This window comes from Leptonychotes weddellii, chromosome 11 (genome assembly GCF_054177405.1).
Source record: "Leptonychotes weddellii isolate Sample4059 chromosome 11, ASM5417740v2, whole genome shotgun sequence".
Taxonomy (NCBI): Eukaryota; Metazoa; Chordata; class Mammalia; order Carnivora; family Phocidae; genus Leptonychotes; species Leptonychotes weddellii.
This window is the reverse complement of record NC_138379.1, coordinates 25262472-25278055: the sequence shown is the minus strand read 5'-3', so window position 1 is coordinate 25278055 and position 15584 is coordinate 25262472. Positions and strand designations below refer to the sequence as shown.

The window sequence follows — 15584 nt, the reverse complement described above, 5'->3', positions numbered from 1 at the left end:
AGCCTGAATTGGAGGCTAACCTGGGAGTGGTCTCGAAATTGAACCCAGTGAAAAGACGGGAAACCCAGCAGTGAGAACAGTGTTCCAATTCGATGACAACTGGCATAAAGCACTCTTTTAATTTTGTTGGGGGTTTGTGTGAAAGAAACCATTCTAACAGCATCTGATTTGTTTTGCCAAAACAAATCCATTTTTCAAAAACACAGTGTGATTCTTTGATGACTAAACTTTCACATGTTAAATGTTTGCATACTATAGTGCATAAAATAATTTATTATAGAGTGGTTAGTTTTGAAACTCCCAGGCTGCCTTATTTCCTACCACATAGTTAAGCCAGTAGGTCACAGCAAAATTTCGAGTGGAAGATTACTTAAATGTCCCTTCGTAAATAAATAAATATGTGGGTGTGTGTGCGCGTAGCATTTCTCTCTTCTTTTTTTAAAACATTCTGAATATTTAGATTTCTACTTAATGATTATTTCTAACTTAATTATTTCAAGAAAAACAATAAATGTCAACTCATATAGTAAAATAAATTTCTGAAGAACAACTTAATTAAAATCTTCTATCAGTCAGATTTCCTAGAATACATATCACCCATGGAAAAGAACTTAAGACAACTGGGGAAAACCACTAACCTTTTCACCATGAAGGTAACATGGGAACCTACTTCCAGAGGAAAAGAATCAACTTTCACATCATAGTAATCCATGTGGTCACAGAACTGAAGATGTAAAAATAAATGTTTGTCTACACAGCCTTGTCCTTTGACCACAAAGCTAACATGGAGGAAAATGGTAGGGAAAGTAACATTTGCATTTCCTATTTTCTCCCTCTCCTTCATTTTTTCTTGGTAACAAGCTTGCTTCTGGCAAGGGGGCCTACATTTCTCTCTGTGTTTTGGACATCCTTTTGGCCAGTTGCCTGAAGCATACTTAGCTTTATCTATCAGAAAGGCCCAATGAACACAATGAAGCCAGGAAGGTAGGGGCCAGGCAACAGAAGACCATCCCAAGAGTATAAAAGATTAAGCATAAACAATGAAGAAACTGGAAAAGTACCTCCTACTGCACCACTTGTTTGTTTACTATTCAATTGTACTATAATATTTCAGGTGTATTCATATACCTAATTAGATTGAAAACTCTTTTGGGGAAGGAAGCTTGGCTTATATTTCTTTTATAGGGCTACGTAGTTTGGCAACACAGAAAACTGTCAACTAATACTCACTAATGATAAGAACACCATCATTGGTGTGTTCTTCTCAGTACCCACATAATGAGGGTCACCAAGAGCTGGGGTGAGGGGTAATGGTGAATGATGGGGACAACAGCCTACAGAGAATACAAAGATTAGAATCTCTTCCTTGATGTAGGATGGCACTGGAGGCATGTTTGTGGCATCCCTCACAGCAGTGCTAGGCATCCCAATAAATCCTAGTCTTCCTACATTTCAGTCTTTATTCCTAAGCTTTTGTCCTGGGCTAAATGTAAAGATATGATTGCAGCTGTTTTAAAAGGTTCTGGTTTCTGTACCTTACCTATAACATAGTAATAACAGCTTTATGGTGATTTTTAAAAAGAAATAATCTAGTATTAGTTCTTTTAGGGATCCCAGGTGATTCACTCCCTAATCTTTTGATTTCCTTTAAAGTGGTATCATGTTCTTCAGAACTCCTGAAAATTATACCTACCCCCAGAAAGGGGCTTTAAATTCCTCAGGCAAACAGGCTAAAGGACAAGAATTGGTTTAATAACAAATATATGTTCTTTTCCATTTCTATCATTTCTAAAAGAAAATTAGCAAAGAATAGATAACATAATAAAATGAGCATATACATTCTTATTATTAAAAAAAGAAATCTGCAGGGGCACCTGGGTGGCTCGGTCAGTTAAGTGTCTGACTTTGGCTCAGGTCATGATTTCAGAGTCCTGGGATCAAGCCCCCCTTCAGGCTCCCCACTCAGCTCCGACTCTGCTGTCCCTCTCCCTCTGCCCCTCCTCCCTCTGCTCATGCTCTCTCTCTCTCTTTCAAATAAATAAATAAATAAATAAATAAAATCTTTTTAAAAAAATCTGCAAACTGTATAGTTGCTATTAATAAACCATTAAGTTTTAAATAACTTGAAAGTAGGAAGTCAACAGAGCCTTCTTTCCTCAGGGTTCATGTTAAGGGAATACCTTCAAATGAGGCCATTTAGAATTTCTGCAAATAAGTCCCTTGGATAAGGCTCAAGACTAACAGAACTTGGAATTCTTGAGTGCAAACAATGTCAACAGTGAGTTTCCAGCACAGAAGTATATAAATTTAATTTTAGTAACATGGAGTAGAAAAGTGTGGAAGAAGCTAATTATTAAAAAACATCATGATGGGAAATAAAATTTAGAAAGCAAGCTCCGAGAAACAAACTGAGGGTTTTAGAGGGGAGTGGGGTGGAGGGATGGGTTAATCCAATGATGGGTATTAAGGAGGGCATGTACTACATGGAGTACTGGGTGTTATATGCAAACAATGAATCATGGAACACTACATCAAAAACTAATGATGTACTGTATGCTGACTAACATAACATAATAAAATTAAATTAAATTTAAAAAAAGAAAAAAATTAAAAACAAGAGACTGAATGTTTTAATTCTTCAAAAACTTGATGGAAAAGAGACTGTCCCCCATACCTTTTTGGGTTATAAAGCCATGTCCTGTGGACACGCAGATGACCATGTCTCGCTCTATGTCGTCCCACGAGTGAATTGGTTCTCCATTGGGGGTGTACAGTGTTCTGGCTGGGCGGGCCAATTTAAGACGTGAGGAGCAGTCATCCAGCAGCTGAAACACAAAGGGACTGATGTATTGGAATGTGAAATGTCACAACAATAATTAAGTCTTAAAGAATCAACTCCTTTAAGAGAACTATTATCCCAGGTTGAATATTTATTTTACTTGTGATTTTTAGAAAGAGGTATAGAAGGAGTGGGAAGAAGAGCATATAAAAGTTCCCCAAAGCGCTTTAAGATGAGGAAATTTAGTGCTCTTAGTGGATTTTTCCTTGTAGTTATATTTCCATGTGGAAGAAGGCTTCTTGCTGTTTAAAAAAAAAAAAAAAAAAAAAAAAAGCCTAAATATGAAAGACCCTGGCTTGAGAATCTAGACTTGTCAGAATAGCAGAAAATAATTTTTTTTCAACAAACAAGGAACCCGAAGGACAAAAGCACTGACCCAGAGGTGGGGAGACCTGGGCCTCTGGCCTCTGTCTGACCTCAGACTAGTCAGGCAACTTCTCTATGAGAAGAGTCTCTTCAACTATAAAATGAAAGTTTTGATCTAAGACCTCTTTGATTCTATGATTGGGAAGTCTTTTTTTTTTTTTTCCTTTTTAACTTGGAAAATTTAAAAACTATCTGTAAGAGCCTTATTCAGTTTCTCTCAATTTTCCTTGAAATATTCATAAAAATACATACACAGATACAAAGTGTTAATGGCATTAGAAAGATTAGTCAACATGTTGCCAAACCCCTAAGGGCAGTTCCATGAAAAAAAAAAAAAAAGACTTTAAGACAGAATAATAAACGCAAGGAGGAGGAAAAGTAGAAGTTTCTACACACTTGTCTGTATGACTTTTTCCTCCCATATATGCCAAATGCCTGTTCCTCCAAAATGCAGGAGCCAGGTCCACACGAGCCCCAGAGATAGATCTATTTAAGGGTTACAATTCACGACAATGCGGCCTGGCAGGGGGCAGAACTGGGCACATTAATGACACCTTGCATATGGAAAATGAATCAATAATGTGGACAAGATAAGACAGTGATGAGACAATGCAATCAGAGAGTACAGATTTCACCCACTACTTTGGGCAAGGGATGTAAATTGAATTGAATAAGGGTTGAAATTACCCAAGAATACATTCCGTTCTGTAGATCTTCAGAGAAGAGCAGTAGGAGAGTGGTCTCAAATGCAGCCCCAGCCGTCCTGCTAGGTAAGAGCCAGTCAGCAGCAGTCTGACTCCATACTGTGCATATGAACCAGCCCGGGGATTTCAGATTCAGTAGAGGATCCTGACAGCTCCCAAGTCAAAATTTAGGGCAACCAAAGGGAACTAATCTATTCTGTCTTCTGTCAAAAGATCTCTCCTTGTATAAGGGGGTATAGATAAAAAATTAACAACAGCAACAATGTGAGGCTTGTGAAAGTATTCTACAACATAAAAAGCTGTGTTTTACACTATACTCAAGGTGAAGAGTTAGAAAAAGATTTACAACAGGAATACATTTTAGAGAATAGCTGTATTGGGTTTTCCCAAAATTCAATAAAATATGACTTCTGTAAACACACACACACACACACAGAAATGAGATGACAGCAGTTTAAAGGAAAGAAGTATCACTGAGGTATGGGCAGACATGATGACGATGACAGTGATGATGATGATGATGGCAACAATAACAGCAGTTAACATTAATTGACACATTTCTATGGGATAGAAACTTTTCTAGAAGTTTCCAAGGACAATCTGATTTCATTTCCTGGAAAGAATTATTATCTTCATTTTATTGATGACAAAACTGGAGAACAGAGATTAAATATCTTAACCCAGGTCACACAGCTAGTAAGAGAAGGAACAGGGTTTCAAACTGGGATGAATAGAGAGCTAAATGAAAAGAGGAGAGAAGATAAGGGAATAAAAGACTCAATAGTAGAATTAAAATCTGTCTTGAAAGCAGAAAAAGAGCAGACTGAATATTGTAGAAAATCAAATCAGTATTAGGAAGGACTAAGTTGAGAAAATCTCATAGGATATAGAGAAAGCAGAAGACATAAATTTTATGAGAGAAAAGTTAAACATCTGGAATGTCAAGACATCAGATATTAAACCTATACATTATTGGTGTTACTGGAGAGGAATTCAGAATAAATTAAACTTAAGCAACTATCAAGAAAGAAAAAATTGAAGGAAACTTTCCTGTCCCAAACAAAGACGCATGTCTTCAGACCAAATAGGCTAACTCAGGACAAGGCAAAGTTAATGAAAAAAATGATTAACACTTAAATATAATTGAGTTGAAAAGTATGAATTTCAGACACAGTGGAAAATTCAGTTTTATTTAGACCTGTTTTCTGCAAAAATGAATGCCAAAGAAAATGGAATAAAATATGAAGTTTTTAGGAGAAAAGGTTTTAACATAAGAATTCTGTATCCAGCTGAATTATTACTTTTGGTTGCAGGGAACAAAAGATATCCTCATGCATACAAAAGTTCAGAAAACATATCACCCACATACATTTCAGATTATTAAGGAATGAATGAAATTCCTTCACTATGGGAAAGTCATAATATGAAATGACTAATTGTTAGCAGTGAGGCCACTAGAACATGATATAACTGCTACAAAAAAATGGTTAGAAAATAAATGAATTAAAAATTTTAAAGTCTTCATAGAGAAAAAAATAAAGTAAAAATGCAAAGCATGATCAGAAAGGGACATGGGCAAGGAAAAGAAAACCAAAGCATTCCAACTTTCTAGTTATTCATGAGGTCAAAAGATGCTGTTTTTTGTTTTCCTTTGTTAAGAACATTTATTTTTATGATTATAACCAATGCAATAAAACCTAAAGTCAGAATAAGAGAAATAGTTCATCTAAAAGAATAAACAAAATCATCATGTGAACTTAATATGATTTTATTCTTAGAAAATTTATGTGAATCAAATAAAATATTAATAACAAGAGAAAAATGTTTAATAAAGTGTCCAAGCACAAAATAAATCATAAAACATTGATGGCTTTTTTTGTTCACAAAAATAAGCATTTAGAAAATAAAATCGGGGGAAATCCATTCTAACAGCAAAACCAATTAGGAATGACAATTACTTTAAAATGTGAGATGTGGGGCTCCTGAGTGGCTAAGTTGGTTAAGGGTCTGACTCTTGATTTTGACTCAGGTCATGATCTCAGGGTCATGAGGTCAAGCCCCACATGGAGCTCCCCACTCAGCGCGGAGTCTGCTTGAGATTCCCTCTCTCCCTCTCCTTCTGCCTCTGCCTTGCCCACCTCCCATGCACTCTCTCTCTCTTTCTCTAAAATAAGTAAATAAATTTTTTAAAAATTACAAACTTTCAGTGAAGGACCAAAAAAGGCATATACATGTATACACACACACACACACACAAAATGATGCCACAGAATTCAATCTGGCTGTGAAAATCGAATATCATAAAAGGTGTTGAGTTTTATGAAATTAATAGCCTAATACAATTACAGTCAAAACCCCTGCAGGATGATTTTCAGGTGTTGAAATGTAATTCCAAAATTCATCTATAAGCATCAACATGCAAGGATATTCAAGTAAAATTTGAAAACAAAGTACAATAGGCAATTTCTATCAGATATTAAAATATAATATAAAGCTATAATAATTCAAGAAGTATTAGATACATTAGATTGTTTAAGAGCAAAAGCTAATTGAAAATTTAGTATGTTATAACGTTTGTATTCCAACTCAGCTGGGATTAGTCAGTAAGTAGGGCTGAGATAATAATTTTAAGCCAACAAGTAAAGCAGAGAAGTAGCTTCATTCAAATTTTACACTAGAAGAGAGTTTCACACAGTTTAAAAAGTAAAAGAGAAAAACAAAATTATAAAAAATTTGAAGAAAATCTGATGAATCTTTTTATGATCTCAGGATAGTAAAAGACTATCAGAACATTTAAGAGCAAAGAACAAACTTTTAAAATATATAAATTTCTGTACATTAAAAAAAAACCATAGACACAATGGCAAATTGGAAATTTGTTACAATAAATCTGATAGAGTTACATGTAATAGGGCTGATTGCTTTAAAAAAGGAAACCTCATATCAGTGTGAAAAATACGTCCAATAGAAAAATAGCAAAAGAATTTAACAGGAAATTCACAGATGACTAATAAATGATAAATCAAGTCAAATCTGGGCGCCTGGGTGGCTCAGTTGGTTAAGCGACTGCCTTCGGCTCAGGTCATGATCCTGGAGTCCCTGGATCGAGTCCCACATCGGGTTCCCTGCTCGGCAGGGAGTCTGCTTCTCCCTCTGACCCTTCCCCCTCTTATGTGCTCTCTCTCATTCTCTCTCTCAAATAAATAAATAAAATCTTAAAAAAAAAAATCAAGTCAAATCAAATCAAATCAAAATAACTTATAGAAGCAATTAAAGACATATGCACGAAAGCATGGATATAACATTCCCTCCTGTCATAGCTGCAAATACATGTTTCTAAATGACTGCATTTAGCATTGTTAACACCTCATGTATACAACAGGTAGGTAGAAACTCTCATTCACTATTGGCAACAGCTACCAAAATTCTCAAGCATGTTTACATAATTTGATGGAGCAATCCTTCTAAGAATTTATTTGGGGGAAATAATCAGAAAATTAAATGCATTTATATGTATATTATATTTTATATATATTATATTATATATCATATGATTTTATATATATCCATTGGAACATGCTTTATGACAGCAAAAAATTAGAAACAACCAAAATGGAAAACAATAGAAAACTGAATGAATAAATAATAATCTGTCCATTTGATAGAAGATTACCATGCCATTAAAAATAATTCTTTTCGGGCGCCTGGGTGGCTCAGTTGGTTAAGCGACTGCCTTCAGCTCAGGTCATGATCCTGGAGTCCCTGGATCGAGTCCCGCATCGGGCTCCCTGCTCGGCAGGGAGTCTGCTTCTCCCTCTGACCCTCCTCCCTCTCATGCTCTCTGTCTCAAATAAATAAATAAAATCTTTAAAAAAATAATAATAATTCTTTTCTTAAAGAATATTAAGTATATGGGGGAAAAGTTACAATAATAACGCAGGTTGCAAAATTATATATACCATGGGATCTGCTATAATCACAATGGCAGAAATAATTTATAACTATATAGCAACCATAGAAACATATCCACTAAAATTGTAACTGGTTATTTATGGATGATAGAACTTTCATTTCCTTCTTTGCTCTTTTTTCTTTTTCTAATTTTAATTCAGTGACTACATGTTTTTATATAATTCGAAAGCAGAACAAATGTTATTCAAATAATCAAAAACTTCATAGAGATTACAATTGATTCACATGGTTTTTCTTTGTGATTTTTCTAAATTTTCCATAACAATAGTCACTGTCCTAGTCTGCTCAAGCTGCCAAAATAAATATCATAGACTGGGCAGCTTGAACAACAGAAATTTATTTCTCACAGTTCTGGAAGCTGGGAAATCCAAGAGTAAGGTGGTGGCTGATTCAGTTTCTGGTGACAGCTCTCTTCCTGGCTCTTTGCTGTGTCCTCATATGGTGAGAGAAGTGAGGGCTCTCATTTCCTCTTCTTATGAAGGCCACAAATCCTATCAGGTTAGGGCTCCACCCTTATGACCTCATTTAACCTTAATTGCCTCCTAAAAGCCATATCTCTAAATACAATCACACTGGGGGTTAGGGCTTCAGCATAAAAATTTGGGGATGGGGGGCACAATTCAGTCCATAGCAGTTAGTTTGCTTTTCTGCTTTAAGACAACCAACAACTTATCAACTGGGTTTCTATCTGGGGTGGGAGCAATGGGGAACTGTCCTAAAATATGTATGGATAGGTCTCCAGGAAAAACTCTTGCAGCTTGAAAAGATCCTACATAAAGGTAATTCTTACATTTTTTCCCAACTTTACCACTAAAGTGTCACTATTTTATTTATGAAGATGTGTGTGCTGTTTATAATTAGAAAAACGAATGTTATTTAATAAAAAATATATGCTAAATGCAAAATATGAATTAAACATATAGCTATTTCTCTTGGTTTTCACAAAGATCTATTTACATGAGACAAAGTGAATGAGTTCACAAAATTCTTTAAAAATAAATATGAAGGGGCGCCTGAGTGGCTCATTCGTTAAGCGTCTGCCTTCAGCTCAGGTCATGATCCCAGGGTCCTGGGATCGAGCCCTGTATTGGGCTCCCTGCTCGGCGGGAAGCCTACTTCTCCCTCTTGCACTCCCCCTGCTTGTGTTTCCTCTCTCGTTGTGTCTCTCTCTGTCAAATAAATAAACAAAATCTTTAAGAAAAATAAAAAATAAAAATAATTGTGAAATAAGGCATTTTCAGTACAAACAGGCTCTAAAATATCTAGTCAGCTCATGACCTTCAGTGACATTCTTAATTCCTAGTTTTTCACATGTGTCTAAACTTACTCAGGTATCTTCTTTACAATGGGTCATCTAAATCATATGTTTATAATTTCTGCAATAACAAAAGCTCATAATAAAGGAACAACGTTCTGTGCACAGTTCCTTACTGACAATCTATTTTGGGGGTTTAGTCTTCAGAGACTAGTCTTCTCAGGATGGGGCACACGGGCATCACAGAACTACTGCAGACTCCCTGCCGGCGTGAGGTACTCGCCTGGACAAATCAGAAGGACCCATTTCCCATGCTTTCGGCTTCTGCTTATGCATGGGGAACTGTGTGTGGCAGAGAGAACACACTGGTTTTGAGATGCTACAGAATCAAAGAGATGTTGAAGGGATGGGAGAAGACAGACGCTTCAGGACCATAGAAGGAGAGGCTGGGCAACCATAAATCAGAGAAAGATGCCGGCCCTGAGAAAAGAGCCACTAACCCTGGAGAGGGAGCCGCCTTAGTGCACTGATGACAGATGAGCCTGCGCTGGTTGGAGATGAGAGGTGCTCCAGCAACGTTCAAAGAGTGGGTAGGAAGAATGTGGTTAAATCATCCAGAATGGCCACAGCAGTGAGAGAAGCAGAGAGAAAGTCCGCATTACAGGGGATTCAAATACCATCTGGGGGTTTTAGTACAGAAAGCCGAGTGAAGCACTTTGAAATGTGTTCTGTTCCTCATTTCTCTGGTAAAAGTACCAACCATTGAAATGGAGTTTCTTTGGAACTGGTGGGGTTCGCCAGACTCCCCAGTGAAATCTGAGTCCTACTCTTCCTCTTGTCTATTTGTTTCACATGTAGTCCACTCTCCAGATGTATTCTTTATAGCCTGATAGCCTGAACAGAAACATTTCTAACTGAACACAAAGGATCTCATGCAAGTCCCCAAATACAAAAACAGACAGCATGGAAAAGAAAAGGATATCAGAAAGAACATTAAAAAAAATAATAATAAAGCAAAGGAAGAAACAAAACGCAGAAACTTTCTAGACATTTCCTAAGTATCTTTCTACATACTGAGACCACATTAATCTCCGTAACACATTGCTTATACCATGCCATCACCTTATTCAGAAAAAGCTAGTGGCTTAAGCACTTTACTCTGGGATAGTGTAATGGACTGAACTGTGTCCTCCCCAAAACTCATAGGGTGAAGCCCTAACCCCCTGATACGCTTGTATTTGGAGAAAGGTCCTTTAAGGAGGTGATTATGATTAAATGAGGTCATAAGGGTTGGGCACTCATCTGACAGGACTGTGGCCTTATTAGAAGAGGATGAGGCACTAGAGGTCTCTCCCTCCACATATGCACAGAGGAAAGGCTATGTGACGACGCACAGTGATGAGGTGTGGCCATCCACAGGCCGGAGAGTCCTTTTCAGAAACCAACCCTGCTGGCACCTTATCTTGGACTTTCCAGCCTCTAGGACTGTGAGAAGTAAATTTCTGTTGTTTAAGCCACCCAGCCTGTGATATTTTGCTATGGCAGCCCACAGAGACTAATATAGATAGCACGCGGTGTCCACCATATACTTCTAAACTATCTCTCCAGTAGTATGTGTCTCTCCCTATTTCTGAGTCCAAGCACTATCTATGTCATACGATTTATGAATCCTAACAACCATACCTTTGTGTTCAGTGCCCCTCATCCTTATTAATGCTTTTTCTGAAACATTAAGATACTGAGTCTTACCCATTTCTCAAGTTTCATCAGAGGTCCTGATTGATTCCTCTGTGGAGCCTTTCTCCTTCACCCCAGGTGGGCAGTGTTCCCCTCCTCTGAACTCCTACTGAACTTCCTGCCTGCACTACTAATTTGACCTTTATCACATGCTGTTAGTACTTCTCTGAGAGCAATGTCAGATCCCTAGCTAACACATTTTTCTTACAATCTGTATTCATCATTACAAAATATGGAACACAGAAAAAAACACACAAGAAAGAAATACCACCTTTATTAGCTCACCAACACTCAGACCATCTGGTAAATACTTTCAAAAACTAAAATACTTCGTCTTCTGTTCTAAGCGTATGCATGTATATATACAGAATCCAACTCCACATGCTTTATGTTATGCTTCTTTGACTTAGTCTGGAACATCGACAATAGTCATTATTCTTTCCAAAGTTGATTTTAATTGAGTCATAATATTCTATCCTATGTACTATAATTCATTTAACCAACTCCCTACTGATGACTGTTTAAATTATTTCTAATGTATCTGTGCTATAAATACCCTGTGATAAATATTCTTACCAAACAATCTTTGCATAAATTCATTAAAAATCCCTGGGATAAAGTTCTAGAACTCTTCTGAGGTGCACCTCCTACTCTCTGCGCCCTTATGAGCTTCCATGAACTCCTCCAGGTCAGTCTACTGCCCTGTCTTGCCTTCCCTCCAACCAACATCTCATTTTTATACAACTTCCTCTTGGCCCAGAAAAATCATATGAAAACATTTCACAAAATAAAAAAAAGCCAATTATTTGAGATACCACCACAAGATAAGACTTTTAAAAAGTCTATCAAAATCCATTTATTGGTTGCCTAAAGTTTTATGTAAAGACTAAGGCAAAATGTCAAATTTTAGGACTATTTATTTATTTATTTATGAGAGAGAAAGAGAGGGAGAGAAAGAAAGAGAGGGCACAAGCCAGGAGAGGAGCAGAGGGAGAGGGACAAACAGACATGAGGCTCCATCTCACAACCCTGAGATCACGACCTGAGCCAAAATCAAGAGTCAGAGGCTTAACCAACTAAACCACGCAGGCACTCTGACTACATCCTTGATATTACAAAAATAAATGAACTGTTACTCATCATTTCCTTAGTCAGTGTTTTAACTTTGGAAAGTGGAAAGTTTGCTGCAGTTCCAGGACTCTGGGTAGTAAGAATATGATTAGGTTTTTCTCTAAGAATACTGTTATTTTCTCTCCAGAAAACATACCTAGTGAATAATTCCTGAGGGGGAAATAAATTACTCTTTTGTGAATCGGGTTTTAAACACAACAGGAAAACTATTTACTCTTTTAAAGTTTAGATTTTCCTCTTCTGCTACAGTGGATTTAATTATCATTGGTTCCTCCCAGCCAAGTGTCATATTCTTATTCACACACACGTCAGACAGCATTGAGCTCGTTTAATCATTATATCCACATAAGCTCATTTAATCATTATATCCACCCTGTGAGGAAAGTAATATTCCCATTTTACAGATGAGAAAATGAGGTTTAGAGAGGTAAAATAATTTGCCTAACCTTACAATCTATAAGTGCCAGAGCTGGGATTTGAATGCAGGCGTTATGAAGCAATAGCCTTTCACTCTAGATTTACCTCTGAAATGGTTTTGCCCCAGGCGTAAGTGCCATCTTCAGGTCTGCCTCCATTTAGATGAATCCATACTCGTTTTGCATCCGGCTGCTGATAGACACTGCAGTACCTGCGTGCAGGATGTGTCGTTTCAACTGGAGAATTCCTCTTGACTTGCAGTTCTTGAACTGCAGAAAGGTGCGCCTGGTAAGAAAAGCCCAGGGAACACTGGGGTTAGAGAACTGCCTGGCTAGTGTGTGTACGGAGAATGTGATGAAAACAGAAATACTTATAATTGCAAATTATATTTTAAAAATCGTAGGAAGTGTATTACCCTCTCCTGTCACTGACTCTTCGGTACATTCCCCTTGCTTCCATGAGTCACCAAAGGCAATAATAACCATTAGAGTAATAATAATAAGGTACTTATTTTGGCAAAACACTTAACTTTCATTTATAATTTGGAAAAATGAATGGAGATGTGTTTTTGGACTTCTGTGTGGTGTTTCTCCTACTGAGCAATTTCTCTGCATCTAACAAATGAGTTTTTGATTAGAATCACAACATCTTTTTCTTTAACCAAGAAATGCTTAAGGGAATGTACACGACTGTTGTTTGAGTCTTCACTCTCTGTCTTTTAAAATACAGCAGCCACCCTTATACTTTGCCAGCTCCCTGCCAGGCAGCTTTTCATCCTATTTCAAGCATGTCCAGTTCAATGCTTTGCATTCATTCCCTGGTCAGTGATTTATCCTTCTCAGCCTGGCAAGAAGTCATACTTCTAGCAATGTCAATTTCTTTTTTCTAGTAACCTTGATGTGGGCACACGCCTAAGATTTAGATTGAACACATTTCACGATTTGAGAAACCCTATTAAATAAGAACATATCATTTTGATGAAAAACTTCACAAAGCAAAAAGTTTTCCCAGGTCTCTATCCCCAGTCCTCTCTCAACAGCTGACCTTTCTCTTCTCGACTTTTTTATGTCTGGCAATCCTGACTGATTAACCAATTGGACTGAAACTGCTTTTTGAATTCCTCACTCCTGAATGTCTCCATTGCAATTAGTATTTTGCTCCTTGCTCTTTCTACGTATTGAGACATACCCTTAGGAGTGATGAGCAATGAAGCCATAAGGCTCAACTTGACTACACTTATTATAATTACCTTTGTACATATCCACTGGGCCTTTTTCTCTTCTTTGCTAAGATCATAATTTCTGGTCTCCATTCAAACAAAACAGACTTTCATACGAGCTGGCTGTCTTTTAGATAACTATTCTCCAAATGCCAACTCAGTGCTTGGCATATGCTTATGTGGTCATAACTGACCAGATGCTGGGGATATATTAATAGCATAATTTTAAAATTCAATACTATACTTTTAAAACCTTATTAAAGAGGCAGTCTTTAATGTCTGGAGTCCTGAAGAACATACCTCTGTATGTCTTATGAGTTCCATGAGTTTAATTTCCTCTTGAGTCTGCTCAGTCCAGCCTCCCTCCACCACCACTGGCTGCACGGGGCTTTTGTTGGGAACCATGGCGGCTGGCTGACGTGCTGTTACTCGCCGCCCTGGGGAAAGAAGTCCCTGGTAATGTTGTTTCTGAAGATGGGCTTTCGGATTTCAAATAAATTGGTTTGGCGTTCTATGCATAAATCATTCCACTTGGGAGCATAGGCTAAAATACTAAATATATCATAAAAGCAAAGATGCCTAAAGTAATAATATCTAACAATGCCTCTTCATATGGGAGCTTGAGGCTTCAAATAGCCAGGATATGCATATTCACTGTACAGATGGAAAAGAAAGATAACATGCTGAATTCCACACTGGTCCCGGCCTCTCCTGCATGATACGGTTCAGTGGTAATTTAGTCAAATGGAATCCATGACCTATATAGCCCATCATCTCTTCCAGTCATGGAACATATGTTTTGTTCTCTTCACTAATAATAAGCCTTTCCCCAACAATTAGCTTAGCAGCCTGGGGATTAAGTAATTCTAAAATAATATTAACCCAAGAGACAGGAGGCCTTTTTTTCTATCTAATAATACCCTCAAGCATGATTAGTTTCTGACACCTCTGCTGTGCCCTTTAGGTTGTTAAAAAGCTGTGGTAAGAGAAAATATTTATTGGAATACTGTACTCCAAAGAATAGGCATAATTTAATAAGTGTGTTGATTTGAATGTGTGCATTCTTTCAACTAGTCCACTTAAAATCATTGTAAGAGAGATTTAAAAATCATACTTATGAAATTGTTTTCTTTTTCCATGTGGAAGATAAACTCACACTGAATCTCATACTGATCTCTAAACTTCTTAAGTAAAAATAATGCTTTCTTTCGCATGTTCCTTCTAGAAACTTATAGTGAGCACCAGCTATCAGTCAGGTGTTGTGCTAGATAAGGCTAATAAAAACATGTTTAAGATTTAGTCCTTGTCGCAAGTTTGGTGGGGAAGGCAGATGGCAAGGAAATGATTACACCAATAATTGATTGCAGCTGTGCTGCACCAGAGAAGTATAGGATCTATATAAAAGCATCTAACAGGGGCCACTGCCCTAGTCTGAAGTGCCAGAGAAGACTTCTTTGCGAAAGGAACGCTGAAGTGGATAAAATAATAGAAATACTAACACGAGGGGCGCCTGGGTGGCTCAGTCATTGGGCGTCTGCCTTCGGCTCAGGTCACGATCCCAGGGTCCTGGGATCGAGCCCCACATCGGGCTCCCTGCTCAGCGGAGAGTCTGCTTCTCCCATTCCCTCTGCCTCTCTCCCCAGCTTGTACTCTCTCTCTCAAATAAATAGATGAAATCTTAAAAAAAAAAGTTAACATGAAGTTGAGTCCTAATTTTGTTGCCAAGGGAGTCTTAGTATGCAGATTTTCAGAACCATAACTACAAACAAAACTCTTCGAAAACAACTTAGTATTTGCAGAGAATAAAGCATCTGCACTCTTGTAAGCTCAAGTTTGTGGAAACAGATCCAGCAATAAAAATAAATGGCAGCAATGACTTTTCAGGGGAACCAGAATTCTACATACATAATAAGCATTCTATGCAATTTATGGATGTGGAGAAAA

At 37.4% G+C, this 15584-nt stretch overlaps 1 protein-coding gene across 1 annotated transcript in view; it reads right to left on the bottom strand.

Annotated features, from left to right (window-relative positions):
- The window catches only part of LOC145716276 (doublecortin domain-containing protein 1-like), a 30339-nt gene that overhangs the window by 351 nt on the left and 14404 nt on the right, over positions 1-15584 (bottom strand). Inside the window, exons 6-8 of the mRNA XM_081799081.1 lie at positions 13941-14077; positions 12527-12706; positions 2675-2825 (exon numbers count right to left, since the gene is read on the bottom strand). Of these exons, the coding sequence (XP_081655207.1) occupies positions 2675-2825; positions 12527-12706; positions 13941-14077 (468 nt within the window). The remainder of the gene's footprint in view (positions 1-2674; positions 2826-12526; positions 12707-13940; positions 14078-15584) is intronic.